At 42.9% G+C, this 21,499-nt stretch overlaps 1 protein-coding gene across 1 annotated transcript in view; it reads right to left on the bottom strand.

Moving 5' to 3' along the window:
* The window catches only part of tdrd1 (tudor domain containing 1), a 75,331-nt gene that overhangs the window by 11,497 nt on the left and 42,335 nt on the right, over positions 1 to 21,499 (bottom strand). Inside the window, exons 16-22 of the mRNA XM_039010270.1 lie at positions 19,995 to 20,121; positions 17,671 to 17,778; positions 17,318 to 17,488; positions 13,871 to 14,073; positions 13,657 to 13,816; positions 5,546 to 5,662; positions 5,281 to 5,397 (exon numbers count right to left, since the gene is read on the bottom strand). Of these exons, the coding sequence (XP_038866198.1) occupies positions 5,281 to 5,397; positions 5,546 to 5,662; positions 13,657 to 13,816; positions 13,871 to 14,073; positions 17,318 to 17,488; positions 17,671 to 17,778; positions 19,995 to 20,121 (1,003 nt within the window). The remainder of the gene's footprint in view (positions 1 to 5,280; positions 5,398 to 5,545; positions 5,663 to 13,656; positions 13,817 to 13,870; positions 14,074 to 17,317; positions 17,489 to 17,670; positions 17,779 to 19,994; positions 20,122 to 21,499) is intronic.

The following is a 21,499-nucleotide window of genomic DNA, read 5'->3' on the forward strand; positions in this document are numbered from 1 at the left end:
TAACTTTATAATCTGAATATTTTCCTTGGTGCCACGATTTCCTAGTTAATTACAGTTACATGATTAATCAATTTAGAGAGTTATTTGATAAATAAGTCTTCAGTTTAATGATGCCAAAGACACAACACTAGGTACCTAGCTAAAGCTAGCTACCCCAGAAGTTGCGGTCCAACAAATTATGCTTTATTACCAACGCGGTATTGTAAACACATCGTTCGTGGCCGGTGTTTGCAGACTTTTTTGTACAGCTTTGACAGTGCTACTGTATCTTTTTTGACACGCAAAGACCCAAACGGCGTTCCATAGAATGTATGTCATGAAGCTAATAGCAGTGACGCTATTACTGTGTAACGCCGGTAAGGCAACATCTGAAAAATAGCGCACTTGGTAGTGTGTAACGGTGCTCGACCAGTCGGCGAAAGCCAGCATCACCCACGACAGAGAACGGTTGATTGTCAAGGGCAATGAATGCCATTATCTTGGCTTTAATCGACTTCGCCTTTGCGTTGTCTCGCTGAAATTGTCTTACTCTTACAAATGATGTTCGACTTGTTGACTGCTCGATCCACACAACAGACATTGTGGGCTAGGTTAAGAATGCTGTGTTGCACGTGTAGCGCAAAATTTTACGTGGCGTCATTATGTCATGTACCTACATTAAATAGGTATGCAAGGTAGCTTTGACATCGGTTTTTAAAAATCGGCGTTAACTTCTTCTGGCTGCAGGGGCAGTATTGAGTAGCTTGGATGAAAGGTGCACAAAAGTGCCCATAGTAAACGGCCTGCTCCTCAGTCCCAGTTGCTAATATATGCATATTATTATTCGTATTGGATAGAAAACACTCTGAAGTTTATAAAACTGTTTGAATGATGTCTGTGAGTATAACAGAATTGACTCAGGGGTGTGAATACTTACAGCACCAGTCAAAAGTTTGGACACCTACTCATTCAAGGGTTATTCTTTCTTTTTTTACTATATTCTACATTGTAGAATAATAGTGAAGACATCAAAACTATGAAATAACACATATGGAATCATGTAGTAACCAAAAAAGCGTCAATATATTTTATATTCTTCAAAGTACCCACCCTTTACAGCTTTGCACACCCATGGCTATCTCCCAACCAGCTTCATGAGGTAGTCATCTGGAATGCTTTGTTAAAAGTTTGTTCATTTATTTCCTTCTTAATGCGTTTGAGCCAGTTGTGTGTGACAAGGTAGGGTTGGTATACAGAAGGTAGCACTATTTGGTAAAGGACAAAGTCCATATTATGGCAAGGAACAGCTCAAACAAGCAAAGCGAAATGACAGTCCATCGTTACTTTAAGACATGGTCAGTCAATACGGAACATTTCAAGAACTTTGTAAGTTTCTTCAAGTGCAGTTGCAAAAAACCATTAAGCACTATGATGAAACTGGTTCTCATGAGGACAGCCACAGGAATGGAAGACCCAGAATTGCCTCTGCTGCAGAGGATAAGTTCATTTGAGTTAACTGCAGCTCAGATTGCAGGCCAAATAAATGCTTCAGAGTTCAAGTAACAGGCACATCTCAACATCAACTGTTCAGAGGAGATTGCGTGAATCAGGCCTTTATGTTCGAAGAGGAGACTTGCTTGGGCCAAGAAACACGAGCAATGGACATTAGACCGGTGGAAATCTGATATTTTTGGTTCCAACCGCGGTGTCTTTGTGAGACGCAGAGTAGGTGAACAGATGATCTCTGTGGTGTGATGGTGTGTGGGTGCTTAGCTGGTGACGCTGTCTGTGATTTATATAGAATTCAAGGAACACTTAACCAGCATGGCTACCACAGCATTCTGCAGCGATATGCCATCCCATCTGGTTTGTGCTTAGTGGGACTATCATTTGTTTTTCAAAAGGACAATGACCCAACACACCTCCAGACTGTGTAAGGGCTATTTGGCCAAGAAGGAGAGTGATGGGAGTGCTGCATCAGACGACCTGGCCACCACAATACCTAACCTGGTTTGGGATGAGTTGGACCGCAGGGTGAAGGAAAAGCAGCCAACAAGTGTTCAGCATGTGGGAAATCCTTCAAGACTGTTGGAAAAGCATTCCAGGTGAAGCTGGTTGAAGGAAGCATTATGGAGGAAAGAAATTCCACAAATTAACAAGACACACCTGTTAATTGAAATGCATTCCAGGTGACTACCTCATGAAGATGGTTGAGGTCGGGTGTGCAAAGCTGTCATCAAGGCAAATCAAATCAAATTTTATTGGTCACATACACGTGATTAGCAGATGTTATTGCAGTGAAATGTTTGTGCTTCTAGCGCCGACAGTGCAGCAATATCTAACAAATTACACAACATATACCCAATACACACAAATCTAAGTAGGAATGAATTAAGACTGTACACATATGGACGAGCGATATCAGAGCGGAACGGACTAATATACTGTAGAATAGTATAGAATACAGTAAATACATTAGATGAGTAATAACAGATACGTAAACATTATTAAAGTGACTATTGTTCCATTCCTTAAAGTGGCCAGTGATTTCAAGTCTATGCCTATAGGCAGCAGCCTCTAATGTGCTAGTGATGGCTATTTAACAGTCTGATGGCCTTGAGATAGAAGCTGTTTTTCAGTCTCTCGGTCGCAGCTTTGCTGCACATGTACTGACCTCGCCTTCTAGATGATAGTGGGGTGAACAGGCAGTGGCTCAGGTGGTTGTTGTCCTTGATGATCATTTTGGCCTTCCTGTGAAATCGGGTGATGTAGGTGTCCTGGAGGGCAGGAACTTTGCCCCCAGTGATGCATTGTGCAGACCTCACTACCCTCTGGAGAGCCTTACGGTTGTGGGCAGAGCATTTGCCGTACCAGGCGGTGATACAGCCCGACAGGATACTCTCGATTGTGCAGCTGTAAAAATTTGTGAGTGTTTTTGGTGACAAGCCAAACTTCTTCAGCCTCCTGAGGTTGAAGAGACACTGTTGCGCCTTCTTCACCACCCTGTCTGTGTGGGTGGACCATTTCAGTTTGTCTGTGATGTGGTCGGCGAGGAACTTTCCACCTTCTCCACTACTGTCCCGTCGATGTGGATAGGGGGGTGCTCCGTCTGCTGTTTCCTGAAATCCACGATCATCTCCTTGTTTTGCTGACGTTGAGTGTGAAGTTATTTTCCTGACACCACACTCCGAGGGCCCTCAAGTCCTCCCTGTAGGCCGTCATGTCGTTGTTTGTAATCAAGCCTACGACTGTAGTGTCGTCCGCAAACTTGATGATTGAGTTGGAGGCGTGCTTGGCCACGCAGTCATGGGTGAACAGGGAGTACAGGAGAGGGATGAGAACGCACCCTTGTGGGGCCCCTGTGTTGAGTATCAGCGGGGTGGAGATGTTGTTTCCTACCCTCACCACCTGGGAGCGTCCCGTCAGAAAGTCCAGGACCCAGGGTCTTGAGCTTAATGACGAGTTGAGGGTACTATGCTGTTAAATTCTGAGCTGTAGTCGAAGAAACAGCATTCTTACATAGGTATTCCTCTTGTCCAGATGGGTGAGGGCAGTGTGCAGTTTGCAGTGTGATTGCGTCGTCTGTGGACCCATTGGGGCGGTAAGCAAATTGGAGTGGGTCTAGGGTGTCTGGTAGGGTGGAGGTGATATGATCCTTGACTAGTCTCTCAAAGCACTTCATGATGACGGAAGTGAGTGCTATAGTAGTCGCGATAGTCGTTTAGCTCAGTTACCTTAGCTTTCTTGGGAACAGGAACAATGGTGGCCATCTTGAAGCATGTGGGAACAGCAGAATGGGATAGGGATTGATTGAATATGTCCGTAAACACACCAGCCAGCTGGTCTGCGCATGCTCTGAGGACGCAGCTAGGGATGCCGTCTGGGCCGGCAGCCTTGCGAGGGTTAACACGTTTAAATGTTTTACTCACGTTGGCTGCGGTGAAGGAGAGCCTGCAGATTTTGGTAGCGGGCCGTGTCGGTGGCACTGTATTGTCCTCAAAGCGAGCAAAGAAGTTGTTTAGTTTGTCTGGGAGCAAGACATCGGGGTCTGCGATGGGGCTGTTTTTTTTTTTGTAGTCTTATGATTTGTTTTGTGTTGTTATCCAGATTGAAGGTTATAACACACCAGTTTGTGAAGTCTAACTTACTGATATTGAATATTACATTTTTATCATGAGTTGATCAACACTGCTGTGTCCAATCCATTTTTGGGGGTTTCCTACCTCGTGCTTTGACACCTTGTCAGAGCAATCCACCATTTAGCATTCCAGGTTCCTGCCCCCCCACCACCCTAGTTCCTCATGTAAGCATATTGCTAATGTTGGCATTCAATTGGTTTGAAAACATCCCAAAAGAGCTGTGTGATCTATCAGTAGAACTCTGTGTACCATAATTAAAGTATTTGGAACAGAACTTAAAATTCCCTGTCTTTCCAGAAAGAGATTTAGCCATATTGAAACGTTAGGTCAAATCTGATCATAAAGTGAATGGACGGCCATATTGCCAAATCCTGAGCAGCGTGAAAAAATGGCAATCCGTTCACTTTACGATTAGATTTCACCTAACGTTTAAAAAAATGAGTGTCAGGCCTCCCGGGTGGCGCAGTGGTCTAGAGCACTGCATCGCAGTGCTAACTGCGCCACCAGAGTCTCTGGGTTCGCGCCCAGGCTCTGTCGCAGCCGGCCGCGACCGGGAGGTCCGTGGGGCGACGCACAATTGGCTTAGCGTCGTCCGGGTTAGGGAGGGTTTGGCCGGTAGGGATATCCTTGTCTCATCGCGCTCCAGCGACTCCTGTGGCGGGCCGGGCGCAGTGCGCGCTAACCGAGGGGGGCGGGTGCACGGTGTTTCCTCCGACACATTGGTGCGGCTGGCTTCCGGGTTGGAGGCGCGCTGTGTTAAGAAGCAGTGCGGCTTGGTTGGGTTGTGCTTCGGAGGACGCATGGCTTTCGACCTTCGTCTCTCCCGAGCCCGTACGGGAGTTGTAGCGATGAGACAAGATAGTAATTACTAGCGATTGGATACCACGAAAATTGGGGGAGAAAAGGGGATAAAATTTATAAAATAAAAAAAATAAAAAAATGAGTGTCATTGAGTTAGAGGTTATTTTATAGTGCCCTTGAAATGGGAAATATCTGATTGTTGTTGAAGCACTGCATGTGTATGCATTGTGTGAGGCACTGAATGGGTGTGTATTTTAGCAGTGAGAGTGCATGTGTGTGTGTGCAAAGTCCTGTCCACAAGGTGATGAAAGTGTGGGTTAGGGTTAGTGTGTGTGTGGGGGGGGGAATGACGACTCCTCACCCGAAAACTGGGCACAGCATGCAGCTCCTGGCATGGGTTTGCACTGACTAGGCAAGGCCTTGGTGGTGCAGTATACAGCCAAGTCCATCATCACACTCTGCAGTCTCTCCACATACACTAGACCACACACAGACACAAATTAGTGTTCACACAGTATACACAGATAATTTGTGGGTGAGTCTGGTGTAATTGTACACCTGTAAAAATTGACATGGATTTCTGTAGACACAAAGAACAAGAGACAGGAGAGAAAGAGAGTCCTCACCGTGGCTGGGGTTGAAAAGGTAGAATAGACTGGGGCTGACAACGGCTGCTATGCAAGGCTGGAAGGTCTCATTGCGAGGCAGCTCCACCGTCCTCCAGTCCAGAGGGAATTTGTCTGCTGAGGTAGATATATCGTTCGTCTGATTAGCACTACTAGCGTTAACATTGATTGACTAATGGTTTCCTTGACTAATGTCCTTGAAAATGCAATTATTTCCATAGCTCACAAGTCACCCCTCCACCCCACACATATGCATTAGGGCTGACCCCAATTAGTCGACTGTTTGGTTGTTGGTCGACCAGAAACAAAAATATATATATGTCAACTAATCCATTGCGGAAGCCTAGACTAAAACCCAATTTATGCTTGATCCAAAATTGTGGCCGAAGGCTCCATGTGACAATTGCAGCGCCTCCAGAGACATGCACAGGACAAATCAAGCGCCGTACCGTATCGCAATTCGCTTCCCAAATGTTGTAACAATGCGTAGGGCTCTGTATAACTCCGCATTGACATGATTGGTTGACGGTAGGTGAGGGTGGTACATCCTGTAGATAAATTTACTTCCTTGCCAACAGCTCTGCACTGCTCCACGAAGCTCAAGCAATATGAATGCTCTGACTTCCGCTGAGGCCGTATCATCGTAAATGCTGCATGGACAACGCAGACGTCGGCTTAACCATGCGCCCAGATGCACAATGTAATTCTCTCTCTCCAGAATGCGCTCTTCCGACAATGTGCATATGTGGGAACTCCATCAAGATTGTTGGAAAAGCATTGCAGGTGAAGCTGGTTGAGAGAATGCAAAGCTGTCACGAGGCAAAGGGTGGCTACTTTGAAGAACCTCAAATGTAAAATATATTTTGATTTGTTTTAACACTTTTTGGATTACTACATGATTCCATATGTGTTATTTCATAGTTTTGATGTCTTGACTATTATTCTACAATGTAGAAAACAGTAAAAATAAAGAAAAACCCTTGAATGAATATGTGTTCTAAATCTTTTGACCGATAGTGTATTTTAAAAAAATCTTTCCAGCCCTCTCCCTTTCGATAACCACTCGTGAAAAGGGAAAGATATCATGCGCTGATCAAGTGGAAATTACATAAAATAGGCCAACCCGATTACGTCTTATCAGTGCTTGACTTGGAGTGAAATAGGTTCCGGTACTCATTTTGGGTGCTGGTATGGTCTATATTTAGGTGCAGGAGCGACACAATATTTTTGAGCTAATATTCTAAGAGGAACAGGAGCTCAAGCATTATAAAGCTCCGGTGAGCTCCTGCCCAAGTCAAGCATGGCTTCTTATCCCTTGCACAAATAGCCTACAACTGTGTCTGTGCCGAGATCACCGGCGCTGGAAACTCTGCTCGGCCAGAATATTTTATGCAATGTTGCAAGTTCGCCAGCACAAGCTTCTGGCCGTACCAAAGTTAATAGTTGATACAAGGTTTCAAGTTTGTTGCAGACAGGCTCATGTGTAGCCAATGTGATTTATAGGATACATTTTTATTTTTTTAATTGGGCTATATGTAGGCTATTACATAGTTGGCAATGGAAGTTACTTTTTAGGTTGGTACAATTTTTATTTAGATTGGGATAGAAGTTTGATTAGCCACATGACAATGATTGAGATAAGACGTTATTATAAATGAAATTAAAATGTGCCTATGAAAACCAGAACTGGCACGCAGATCAGTAGATATGGTAAGATAAATTGGCATTCCACTTGAGAAAAGTTGCAGACTCCTCGTGTAGCCTATTACCGGCAACTTAATGAAAGTAATGGCGGAATCTGCGAAAGCCAGCAGGAGCGGGAGATTAGTTGGAAAAAAAAAAAGAATATTCTGGTTATCTAGATCTCTGGCGCCCTCGAGGCAGTCTTATTTCATCAAACCGTAAGTTCAATGCATATAGTTGATTTTATTAAAACACATAGGGTGTGTCTATATGGAAAAATACACATTTAAAAATGTTTACCAATCAATTGGTCAAGGACAGCCCTAATGTGCACAGACATTAAAATTAGGAAGTCACCCGGAAATGTATGTTAAATTCCAGAATCAATTAAATGTCCTGCTGAATTATGGCATTTTACTGTCCTGTACCGTCAACCTGATGGGAGAAGGCCAAAGCTCTGGTTGAGTGGTTGGTTGGGCTGGAGATTATTTAACAGGCTTTGCGCTGGATAGGACGTTTATTTAGGAGTGATATTTTAAGGGATGGGACTGGGTGTCAGATTATTTTTCATGCAGTTTGTAATCCTGTGAGACTGACAATGTTGTACTAGTAATATCTTCGATATGCAGGTAGGGAGTCAGATACTTGGTAAAGTAGCTAACAAAAGGAGTTAAGGTTTGATGTAAATGTTACAGACATTTTATGACTGACAGTCACGGCTGGGATTTCTTTGTTATGTCTGTGGTGAGCTTGTGGTCTATTGGTATTCAGAGGTATTTCCATTTCAACTCTCTATTTATGGTGGTAGGACCTTTGTAGGATTTGTTTTCTTATGTCAGTAAGTATGAATTGGCATTGTCTTGCTGCCATCTTGTCTACACTGTCACAATCAGAAACAACTGTCCCAGTGAGTGCAGGTGATGGAACTTAGGACAGGGTTCATTGCTTCTCTGTCCATTGCTGGATGGTTCATTTGGTGGGTTTAGTTCTCTTCAGTAGCTTATGGTATACAAAATGTCAAACCAACATCCAGTTTGTTATGCAGCGACTGCATATTGGAACTACACTGAAGAAAAATAAATGCAACATTCAACAATTTCTAAGATTTTACTGAGTTACAGTTCCTATAGGGAAATCAGTCAATTGAAAGAAATTCATTAGGCCCTAATCTATGGATTTCACATGACTGGGAATACAGATATGCATCTGTTGGCCACAGATACATGGATCAGAAAACCAGTCAGTATCTGGTGTGACCACCATCTCCTTCACATAGAGTTGATCAGGCTGTTGATCGTGGCCTGTGGAATGTGGTCCAACTCCTCTTCAATGGCTGTGTGAATTTGCTGGATATCGGCGGGAATTGAAAAACGCTGTCGTATACGTTGATCCAGAGCATCCCAAACATGCTTAACAGGTGACATGCCTGGTGAGTATGCAGACCATTGAAGAACTGGGCCATTTTCACCTTCCAGGAATTGTGTACAGATCCTTGCAACATGTTGCCGTGCATTATCATGCTGAAACCTGAGGTGATGAGGCAGATGAATGGCACTACAATGGGCCTCAGGATCTTGTCACGGTGTCTCTGTGCATTCAAATTGCCATCGATAAAATGCAATTGTGTTTGTTGTCCGTAGCTTATGCCTGCCCATAGCATAACCCCACCGACACCATGGGACACTAAACAATATTGACACCAGCAAACCGCTCACCCAAACACACTGTCTGTCATATGCCCGGTACAGTTGAAACCAGGATTCATCCATGAAGAGCACACTTCTCCAGCGTGCCAGTGGCCAGTGGCCAGAAGGTGAGCATTTGCCCACTGAAGTCGGTTACGACGCTGAACTGCAGTCAGGTCAAGAACCTGGTGAGGACTACGAGCTCGCATATGAGCTTCCCTGAGACGGTTTCTGACAATTTGCGCAGACATTCTTTGTGCAAGCACACAGTTTCATCAGATGTCCGGGTGGCTGGTCTCAGATGATCCCGCATGTGAAGAAGCCGGATATGGAGGTCCTGGGCTGGCGTGGTTACACATGGTCTGCGGTTGGGAGGCCAGTTGGACATACTATTAAATTCTTTAAAACAATGTAACATTAAATTCTCTCGCAACAGCTCTGGACATTCCTGCATGACAATTGCTTGCGCCCTCAAAACTTGAGACATCCGTGGCATTGTGTTTTGTGGCAAAACTGCACAATATAAAGTGGCCTTTTATTGTCCCCAGCACAAGGTGCACCTATGCAATGATCGTGCTGTTTAATCAGCTTCTTGATATGCCACACCTGTCAGGTGGATGGAGTATCTTGGCAAAGGAGAAATGCTCACTAACAGGGATGTAAACACATTTGAGATAAATACACTTTTTGTCTGTATGGAACATTTCTGTAATCTTTTATTTCAGCTCATGAAACATGGGACCAACACCGTACATGTTGCGTTTATATGTTTGTTCAGTATAGATTAAAATGAAGTAAAGTTGTGGAGCTTGCTTTAGCTTTATAAAATACATTTTTTGGGTAGTGGAAGAAGTTTAAAAAGTTTTACTTTACTATTTCTTTTTCTCCCACCTTTATTTAACCAGGTACGCCTGTTAAGAACAAGTTCTCATTTACAACTGCGACCTGGCCAAGATAAAGCAAAGCAATGCGACAAAAACAACAGTTACACATGGAATAAAAAAACGTACAGTCAATAACACAATAGAAAAAAAATTCAGTATATACAGTGTGTGCAAATGAGGTGAGGATGTAAGGCAACAAATAGGCCATAGTAGCAAATTAACACTGGAGTGATAGATGAGCAGATGGTGATGTGCAAGTAGAAATACTGGTGTGCAAAAGAGCAGAAAAGTAAATAAAAACAATATGGGGATGAGGTAGGTAGATTGGGTTGGCTGTTTACAGATGGACTATGTACGTTAGCTGCTCAGATAGCTGATGTTTAAAGTTAGTGAGGGAAATATAAATCTCCAGCTTCAGCGATTTTGCAATTCGTTCCAGTCATTGGCAGCAGAGAACTGCGTGCTAAAGAATAATAACTAGGTGGTAACTTTAAATTAAATTAAATGTGGGGCTTGATTTAACTCTTTAAAAGTATGTTTGTGGTAGTGGAAGAAGATTAAAATGTTTCAGCAAAGCAGGTAATTATAGTCCAAGTTAAATTTAGTCAGTTGGTTTGATTACTTTGATAGTTGTAATAATACTTAAAGCAGTGATAGACTATCACCCTCATTAGTTTGGATTGTGTGGCAGTTAGATCACACTTTTCATCAGACTACACTCAAGACTACTACACTTTCATACACTCTCCTACTAAAATACCACACTATACAAACTGTAATAACAGAAGACAAGGAGACCATTGGATCCAAGCCCATAATTGCATCCCAGCTCATCATTGGATCTAAACCCCATCAATGGGGGAACACTGTACCAAACCCAGCACCACGTCTCACAGCTGCTGTGATTGTGGCAAAAAGTTATATCTTTTAAAGCTGACCTGCAGAGCCATGTGACTCTCGACAAGAGACCCAGCAAATGCCGCTTCGGCAAAAAAACTATTCAGTCTGTAAATTGAAGGCCCATGTTTGACTCGGTCACAGTGGGATACCCAGCACCTGCCACATTTGTGGCAAGACCTTAAAACACAAAATATCTGCCCATGCACATTAGGATTCCCACAGGAGAAAATACATTTAGCTGTGGGGCGGCAGGGTAGCCTAGTGGTTAGAGCATTGGGCTAGTAACCGAAAGGTTGCAAGTTCGAATCCCCGAGCTGACAAGGCACAAATCTGTCATTCTGTTCCTAGGCTGTCATTGAAAATAAGAATTTGTTCTTAACTGACTTGCCTAGTTAAATGAAGGTAAAATAAAAAAATAAACATTTAGCTGTGATGACTGAGGAAAGAGCTTCAATCCCATTTAGCTGTGGTGACTGTGTGAAAAGATTTTTTAAGAATAACCTGACCAGGCATAGACCAATTCAGACAGGAATTAAACAATTTAGCTGTTGTGACTGTGGTTAAAGCTTCAGACATAAACACACTAAACAATCATATACTAATTCTAGTGCTGAGCGATTAGTGCTTTTTGGAGGTGGGTTCGATTACGATCAATAAAAAAAAATTGCGATATTTTTAAACATGAAATAATGACATTAGAATAATTTAAGCTTTTTAATGGAAATTCTAAAATCCCAAAAGAGTGAATGTTCAATTGCCAAAACATTCCATATTCCATTGTCTCCGTCAGGTCCACATTGGGTAGACATAAATAGAAAATTACTTTGTAATAATAAAATATTGCAGTTGTGTATATTACTTGGTTTTTATTTGATGATTAGATATTTCCCCCCCCCCCCCCCCCCCAGTCAACCTACACACAATACCCCATAATGACAAAGCAAAAACATGTTTTTGAAATATTTTGCAAATGTATATAAAAAAAATTAAATCACATTTACAAAAGTATTCAGACTCATTACTCAGCACTTTGTTGAAGCACCTTTGTACATGACACTACAAGCTTGGTAGACCTGTATTTGGGGAGTTTCTCCCATTCTTCTCTGCAGATCCTCTCAAGCTCTGTCAGGTTGTATGGGGAGCGTTGCTGCACAGCTATTTTCAGGTCTCTCCAGAGATGTTAGATTGGGTTCAAGTCCACTAAAGGACATTCAGAGACTTGTCACAAAGCCACTTCTGTGTTGTCGTGGCTGTGTGCTTAGGGTCGTTGTCTTGTTGGAAGGTGAACCTTCGGCGCAGTCTGAGATCCTGAGCAGCTTTTCATCAAGGATCTCTGTACTTTGCTCTGTTCATCATTCCCTCGATCCTGACTAGGTCTCCCAGTCCCTGCCGCTGAAAAACATCCCCACAGGATGATGCTGCCACCACCATGCTTCACTGTAGGGTTGGTGCCAGGTTTCCTCCAGACGTGACACTTTACATTCAGGCCAAAGAGTTAAATCTGGATTTCATCAGACCAGAGTATCTTGTTTCTCATTGTTTGAGAGTCTTTAGGTGCTTTTTTGGCAAACTAAGCGGGCTGTCATGTGCCTTTTACTAAGGAGAGGCTTACATCTGGCCACTCTACAATAACATGCCTGATTGGTGGAGTGCAGCAGAGATGGTTCTCCCATCTCCACAGAGGAACTCCGGAGCTCTGTCAGAATGACCATGGGGTTCTTGGTCACCTCCCTGACCAAGGCCCTTCTCCCCCGATTGCTCTGTTTGGCCGGGCATCCAGCTCTAGGAACTGTCTTGGTGGTTTGAAACATCTTCCATTTAAGAATGGAGGCCACTGTGTTCTGTGGACCTTCAATGTAGCAGAAATGTTTTGGTACCCTTCCCCAGATCTGTGCCTCGACACAATCCTGTCTCGGATCTCAACAGACAATTCCTTTGACATCATGGCTTGGTTTTTGCTGACATGCACTGTCAACTGTGGGACCTTATATAGACAGGTGTGTGCCTTTCCAAATAACGTCCAAATCAATTGAATTTACCACAGGTGGACTCCACTCAAGTTGTAGAAACACCAAGGATGATCAATGGAAACAGGATGCACCTGAGCTCAATTTCGAGTCTCATAGCAAAGCCGCTGAATATTATGCAAATAAGGTAACTGTTTAAAAAAAAATATGCAAAAATGTCTAAAAACCTGTTTTCGTTTTGTCATTATAGGGTATTTATTGTGTGTAGATTGACGAGGGGAAAAAATATTTTAATCAATTTTAGAATACAGCTGCAACTTAGAATGTGGACAAAGTCAAGGGGTCTGAATACTTTGTGAAGGCACTGTACATACTTATTTTGCCATAACCTTACCACTGTTTCAGGATAAATGATAAATTACTCCTTATCAAACCACATTTACTGAATCATGATTTAATTGTATTGATGGCAGGTGGGTTGGAATTCAAGTTGATATTTCTAAGTTGCGCTTGAATTTATTAGCAACAAATATTGTATGACGGCACGAGTAAAGACAAACAGGAGATATTTGATAAACATGAATTGTTCTTGTAAAAGTGTGTGGCACTGGCAATGTGACTGAATTAATTGGTTCAGCACTGTCATGTAAGCTCATGCTGAAATAAAATGAAGAGAAGTGTTTTATCTGAAGGCAAGACATGGACAGACAGATGAACTGTGACATTGCAGCCAATCTTGTGCTGTTGTCCAAAAAAGTTATTTCATTATTACACAAGCTAGGTTTCCATGAACTTGTCGACACATTTTCAATCAAATTATACAGATTTGGTTTTGTCAACATTTAAGAAAGTCCACCGACAATTTGCTGTTTCCATCAGGCCCATCATCAGGTTTTTTTATCCGACAGGTACTTGAATTGTTTAAAAATGGTTGGATGGAAACATGGTTACAATCTATTATTGATACTGAAAATACAGTAAATCTGACTCACCAGATTCAGTTCCATCGGACCCAAATGGGATGGACACTTTTGCCGGCTGCCGAGCACTAGCCTTGCTCTGATTGTTTTTCTTGACCTGCTTCTCAGTGGGCGGCTCATTTTCATTGGCGGCTGCGGGTTTGGGTGGTCCCACACTAGTGGTGGTGTCTCTCTGAATGGCAGGCTTCTGCTGGGGGATTTTAGGGACAGTGGGAGCGGATTTAGCATGGGCCTGGCTCTGTCCAGGGGCTTTGGCCAGCTGTTCTGAGAGCAGTGTGGTGGCCACGTTTTGACCACTGCTGTCCAGTTCAAGTCCGTAGCCTCGCTCTGTGATGAAGAGGACACGTGCATGGAGCTGCTGGCCCACACACAGGGCCTGGATGCGGCCTATAGACTCAGCACTCCACTGGGGGCTCAGAGGCTCAACACCTACAGGGATTGGGGGAAGACTATTTTATAGTCATAACTTGCTATGTTTTCCCACATTGACATTTGCAACAGTTTCTCACCATATTCGTATGAGCAGGTTTTGAAAACAATTACAATTTTAGGAATGAGGATATCATGAACAAAATCCCCAAAATCCTGCAAATATACAAACACGTACATACAATCTTTTCTTTGTGCAAGACCGGGTTAAAAGTTTTCTGTATTTACTTAACTGTATTAACTTTTTTTTACTGCTCTAGTTATTATTATTGCTTGGATAACTTTAATACCTTACACGGTCCGCACTGCGCAGAACAGTAATAATTATCACTTTAGTATCACATTGAATCATTGTAATGTTTGTTAGTGTCAATTAAGTCAGTAAGGTATGGGTTGCCAACTGGAGATTTGACATGAAAATAAAATGTAATTCATTCACACACACAGTAATGGTTAACGGTTAATGTAATAACACCAGTTAATGTTATAACTTACCGCAGGGGTGTCAAACTCATTTCGCATCGTGGGCCACATACGGCCTAGGGAGATGTCAAGTGGGCCGGACCATTAAAATTATACCATACTCTGCTATAAATAACCAAAATATCATGTCTTTCCTTTGTTTTGGTGTAAAGAAGCACAAGAACATTAGGAAAATATTGAAATTTAATGAACTATCCTTTTACAAAACATTTCATGAAACACCTCATATTTCCTTAGACAAATGTGCAATTTACTTTTATCATTCACAAATATGCATTGCAACTGATCCCACTGATTGTACAAAGGCACAAAACTTTAATTGGTACTGAAAAATATAGTAATGCACTTTAAGATTAAATGAGACTTTTAAAGAAAGGAATTTTTTTGACTTCTCGGCTCTGGATGAAAGTTGACTGCTGTTTCCTCAGACCCGCCAGCAATTCGTTAATCTTATCTCTTCTCAGTTGTCCTTGCAAGCCGTCATATTTTTCGCTGTGATGAGTCTCGTAGTGGCGTCGAATATTATATTCCTTCAATACCGAAACTTGTTGCAAACACACCAAGCACGAAGGTTTTCCGTGCATCTCTGTAAATAAATAGGACGTGGTCCATTTTTCTTTGAAAATTCTACACTCCTTATCTACTTTTCTCCGTTTGGATAACGACATTTTGGCTAATGAGGGTGTAGCGGAGAGGTAGAGACCAAGGTATTAACAACGTCGTAACAAGCAGCAGATGGCGCATTGATACCGTCTGCTGTTTTCAGTCTGTCTCAGTGATGCGGCTTGTCTTCTACTCTGATGGAAAGAGTGCGCCCCTTAGCGGATAATCCATGAATTGCAGCGAATTAAAAATATTAATTCCATGTCTTTTATGCATTTTTTCCACTTTCAAATTATCCTGCGGGCCTGATCGAACCTCCTTGGGGGCCGGTTCCGGCCCGCGGGCCGTATGTTTGACACCCCTGACTTACCGGATAACGTAATAAAACACGAAGAGATAATGTAATAACCTTTCACTTTACATTATAAGTTATGCTACTACACAGTGGTTTTTTACGTCATCATGGGAGTAACAACTTGATGAATAACGTATCATCTTTAACTGATCATGTAGCTAATAACATAGCAAAAGCAATGTTTATGTATTACTCAGTTTGTGCCAAATCGCATCTGCTCTATGTGGGGGTTGTAACCAATAGGGTCCATCTGCGATGTCATCTCTCTGAGCAGTCAAACCTGTGTCTCTTGTTACCTTGCTATGGGGCGGCACGTAGCCTTGAGGTTAGAGGGGCAGGCCTTTGAATCCTGGGTCTCATGGGAAAAATCTAGTGGATGTGACTCGGCAACTGGAGGGTTGCTGGTATCTAATTCTAGATATAATCTCCTGCCGTTGTGCCCTTGAGCAAGGCACACGCACAAAATGGTTTCAAGAAGTAATCTTTATCTCACGGGACTGTAAAACAAGGATCCTCAACACACAGGTGAGTTCCACCAAACTACCAAACCTTTTGACCACCCCCTCCTAGCGGACACCCATCCGGGCACAGACTGGATTCAAAACTAGCTCTCAAGCAAGGTTACCGTAATTTCCGGACTATAAGCCGCTACTTTTTTCCCACGCTATGAACCTCGCGGTTTATACAATGACGCGGCTAATTTATTATTCTTTTTTTCCCCCACAAGATTCATGCCGCCAAAAAACTGAGCACCGTCACATAATGTGACGTAAATCGAGCGCGCTCAAACTTGCCATCATTCTGATTACGGTAGTCATTTTGTTACCCTCATCATGGCAAAGACACGGAGAAATGCATATGATGCAGCTTTCAAGTTGAAGGCGATCGATCTGGCTGTTGGAAAAGGAAATAGAGCTGCTGCACGGGAGCTTGGCCTTAATGAGTCGATGATAAGACGTTGGAACTGTGCAGATCCGACTGAAAGCCAAAACAATCGCCACCGCAATGAAGTTTGACTTTCTTGGTAGGCTACTGTTTACTGCTATTTATTTTTTATTTTTGTTACAAGCCGTGTTTCGTTAAAGCCTATTTATTTTTGTTACAAGCCGTGTTTCGTTTAAAAGCCTATTTATTTTTGTTACAAGCCGTGTTTCGTTTAAAGGCTGTGTAAAGTTCATTTGTTTCAATGTACCGGTAGGCACTTGCGGCTTATAGACATGTGCGGTTTATTTATGTACAAAATACATATTTGTAAAAAATTCAGTGGGTACGGCTTATATTCAGGTGCGCTTAATAGTCCAGCAATTACGGTACTCATCATCATACACAGCCTGTTGTGTGTATGGCGTGTCAGGGTCTGGGTACTGTGACATCAAAAAGAAAAGTTCCAGTTGTACAATGGCCAAGTAAAGAAGTGTTATATTGGTATTTTGAAAATCTCTTTCGACTAGACCGGTTTCAGTGTGCGCTTGTCATTTTCTATTTATGAGTATTCAGTTACTTTTGGGTGTGTGTGTGTATGACTGTGCACATTTCAATGTGTGCTTGCGAGTGTGTTTATATAGAAGTATTCCGGTATGATGTGCATGAGCTTGTGTTTGTAACTAGCAGTATATGCATCAAATTGAAGGAAGCAATACATAAAAACATTCATCAAAAAAGTTTACATTATTCCTCAAAAAAGTTGTTACTCACCTGATAACATTACAACCACCGGATAATGTAAAAACTTATTACATAAAAAACCTGTAAAGTTTGACAATGTAGAAAAGTTACTACTTTAACCGTCACACACACACACACCTGCTAGCCAGCAGCGGATAGCCAGGAAATGGTGTTTGAGGAGCTCGGGTGTGATCGCTCTGAGGTGGGCTGGTTCTACATCACTGGTGTTGCCATAGTCCACAAAATACACCCGGGCTTTACTGCCAGCCCACACACCCTGCACCATACCACGGTACCATGCCCCATCACCTGTGGGGGGAGAGCACACACACCAGTATTAACCATAATATACAGTTTCCGACTACATTCACTGCACCAGTGGGAGTAAGAGAGAGGACCTTTGAGTCCTTGGAGATATTTTTACTACCCCATATAGTATGATAGATATTCAGTTAGAGTGGCGTTTGATAAATCTCGTCGTTTGTTCTTACCAGAGAACAGAGCGCAGCAGGGCTCACCCACACTAGGACTGAAAGGGGTGATGTCTGCCTCACAGTGCCGCTTCAGCTCAGCCCTCAGCTCCGCTAGAACCTGCAGGTCTTACAACACAAACAGATATCGCTGATGAAGCAATGTCAATTACAGTGAAAACAGGGAATGTAACACATGTACCATATTTAACCGTTTCTGACATTCAATTTCAACAATTTCAAAGACTTTACTGAGTTTTCATATAGGGAAATCAGTAAATTGAAATAAATTCAGTAGGCCCTAATCCATGGATTTCACGACTGGAAATACAGATTTGCATCTGTTGGTTACATAACTAAAAAAAAAAGGTAGGATCAGAAAACCAGTCAGTATCTGGTGTGACCACCAGACACGGCTCATGCAGTGCTGTTGATTGTGGCCTGTGGTCCCACTCCTCTTCAATGGCTGTGTTGGACGTACTGCCAAATTCCCTAAAATGACATTGGAGGCAGCTTATGGTAGAGAAATTAACATTCAATTATCTGGCAACAGCTCTGGTGGACATTCCTGCAGTCAGCATGCCAATTGCATGCGCCCTCAAAACTTGAGACATCTTTGGCATTGTGTAAACTGCACATTTTAGAGGGTGGCCTTATTGTCCACAGCACAAGGTGCACCTGTGTAATGAATGTCCACAGCACCTGTGTAATGATCATGCTGTTCAATCAGCTTCTTGATATGCCACACCTTTCAGGTGGATGGATTATCTTGGCAAAGGAGAAATGCTCACTAACAGGGATGTAAACAAATTTGTGCACAAAATTTGAGAGAAATAAGCTTTTTGTACGTATAGAACATCTTTTACTTCAGCTCATGAAAAGCTTGTGACCAACACTTCACATCTTGCTTTTATAATTATGTTCAGTGTACATTGCAATTGTATGTAGTGGTATAGAAGCAAAGTTTTAACTCAACTTAAGAAACAATATGTCAATGGAAATGCATTCTGAGGTGAGGCTCCCACAGCCGTCAGAAAGTCCAGGACCCAGTTGCACAGGGCGGGGTCGAGACCCCGGGTCTCGAGCTTAATGGTGAGCTTGGAGGGCACTATGCTGTTAAATGCTGAGCTGTAGTCAATGAACAGCATTCTTACATAGGTATTCCTCGTCCAGATGGGATAGGGCAGTGTGCAATGTGATGGCGATTGCGTCATCTGTGGACCTATTGGGGCGGTAAGCAAATTGAAGTGGGTCTAGGGTGTCAGGTAGGGTGGAGGTGATATGATCCTTGACTAGTCTCTCAAAGCACTTCATGATGACGGAAGTGAATCTTATGGGGCGATAGTCATTTAGTTCAGTTACCTTAGCTTTCTTGGGAACAGGAACAATGGTGGCCATCTTGAAGCATGTGGGCACAGCAGACTGGGATAGGGATTGATTGAATATGTCCGTAAACACACCAGCCAGCTGATCTGCGCATGCTCTGAGAACGCGGCTAGGGATGCCGTCTGGGCCGGAAGCCTTGCGAGGTTTATCACGTTTAAACGTTTTACTCACGTTGGCCAGGGAGAAGGAGAGCCCACAGGCTTTGGTAGCGGGCCGTGTCAGTGGCACTGTATTGTCCTCAAAGTGAGCAAAGAAGTTGGTTAATTTGTCTGGGAGCATGACGTCGATGTCCGTTTACGGGGCTGGTTTTCATTCTGTAATCCGTGATTGACTGTAGACCCTGCCACATACGTCTCGTTTTTGAGCTGTTGAATTGCGACTCTACTTTGTCTCTATACTGACGCTTTGCTCTTTTGATTGCCTTGGAGGAAATAGCTACACTGTTTGTATTTGGTCATGTTTCCAGTCGCCTTGCCATGATCAAAAGAGGTGATTCGCGCAATGCTGCCATCAATCCAGTTTCTGGTTAGGGAAGGTTTAATAGTCACAGTGGCTAAAACTTTTTGGTCCGATTGGTCAGACCAGCGTTGGATAGACCTGTGCATGGGCGTTTCTGGTTTTAGTTTCTGTCTATAAACTGGGAGCAACAAAATGGAGTCATGGTCAGATTTGCCGAAGGGAGGCCTTTATATGCATTGTGGAAGTTAGAGTAGTAATGGTCCAGAATGCTATCAGACCGTGTCGCGCATTCAATATGCTGATATAATTTAGGAAGCCTTGTTCTCAGATTAGCTTTGTTAAAATCCCCAGCCACAATAAATGCAGCCTCAGCATGTATGTTTTCCGGCTTACATAGCTAGAACTGCCTTAGACCACTGCGCCACTCGGGAGACCTAGGCTCCCTTATTCTAATCTAGTAAAATCTCACTCCTACTGTCAGATGTTTAGAATGCCTGTACCTTCTTGGTTATATTTGTAGCAGTAGAACTCTCCAGGATTCTCCATCACACTGACCACCAGTGCCACCATCTGGCCCTCAGTAGGAAGCTCAGCACATGTCCACTGTAGCTTCTCTGCCACAGCAAGCTTGGCCACTGCGGGACAAAGAAATGGAATAGCAAGGGTGAGATACTCCCATACAACTAAAAGGCCCCTTTTTTTGAGAAGAACAGTATACAAATGCAAGATATCACCGTCATCATTGTGGACACGCTTCAAAACTAGCAAAGTTCCCCTAGCTTCGATCAATGGCCTTTTCAACAACATATCCTTCATGCCAAACTATTGACACACTATGCAATCTATAGCCTGTCTAACCAACCGGTTTGTTGTAGCAAAGCGTATCACATTCTTGTTTCATACACAATGTGCAGGGACATGCAGCAGGTATCAGTTAGTTGCTTTCTCAAATGGGAGCCATACATTCATCAGAATTTCACTCAGCTTGACCTGGCTGATAGCAACAGTATCTAAGGGGAACTGGAAGGGTCCCTTCTTAGAACAGGCAACTTTAAAGAATCTCTACGAGTACCTCTTCAGCGAGGCGGCAAAGCCCATGGCTCCCACAACAACGCGTGTGCAGTTCCCACACATGTGGGAACAAACATGTAAATGCACCTTTTTTAGCCCAATAATGACGTCGGCAAAAGACTGCAGTTAAGAACGTTGGGCCAGTAACTGAAAGGTCGCTAGGTCCAATCCCCGAGCCGACTAGGTGAAAAATCTGCCAATGTGTTCTTGAGCAAGGCATTTAACCCTAATTACTCGTGTAAATCGCTCTGGATGAAAGCGTCTGCTAAATTAATAATCAAATGTAAATGTAGGAATGGTAGGCTATAGACTTATGGGCACAACGAGAAATATATACACGTTTCAACGTACAATCAGGGTCGTCCTTAGGTGATGCTGATGTAGACCTAAGATCAAGTTGGAACGTTTAGCATTTTTGAAACACCCGTTACTGCCATTTCCTGAAACCTAGATCTTGGGATGGGCAGTATATCGTATTTTACTATATACCGGTGTTGATCTACACACTAGTGTGGATTTTTATTGTACCTTCTATAACGATAAGTGTGCTTGCTTTAGCACTCTTGCGTATTATCAGGCTGAAAGCACAACTTTAGAAAGTGTTCATATTATTGGGGGATCAGCAGCGAAGCCAGTGAAACCCAATTGTATTAGTTGGCAAATACTTTTTCTAGTTCCGCCAATTTGATTAATAAAATGCTAATTCCCTTAAGACCTAGGAGGATGCAAATGTGCATGATTGTATAAAAGGCCATGGGTCACACGCTCTCATGTAATGCCATTTGGCCAAAAGGCGGCGTTATAACGCTCCACAAGCTGTGTGACCTAGAAACATGAAATTCTGTACATACACAACATGGCCAAACGACTCAGTCGCGAAGTGGTAGGCCACATACAGTGCCTTGCAAAATAATTAATCCTAGGATGTTTGCTT

This window comes from Salvelinus namaycush, chromosome 16, assembly GCF_016432855.1.
Source record: "Salvelinus namaycush isolate Seneca chromosome 16, SaNama_1.0, whole genome shotgun sequence".
In the NCBI taxonomy this organism is placed as follows: Eukaryota; Metazoa; Chordata; class Actinopteri; order Salmoniformes; family Salmonidae; genus Salvelinus; species Salvelinus namaycush.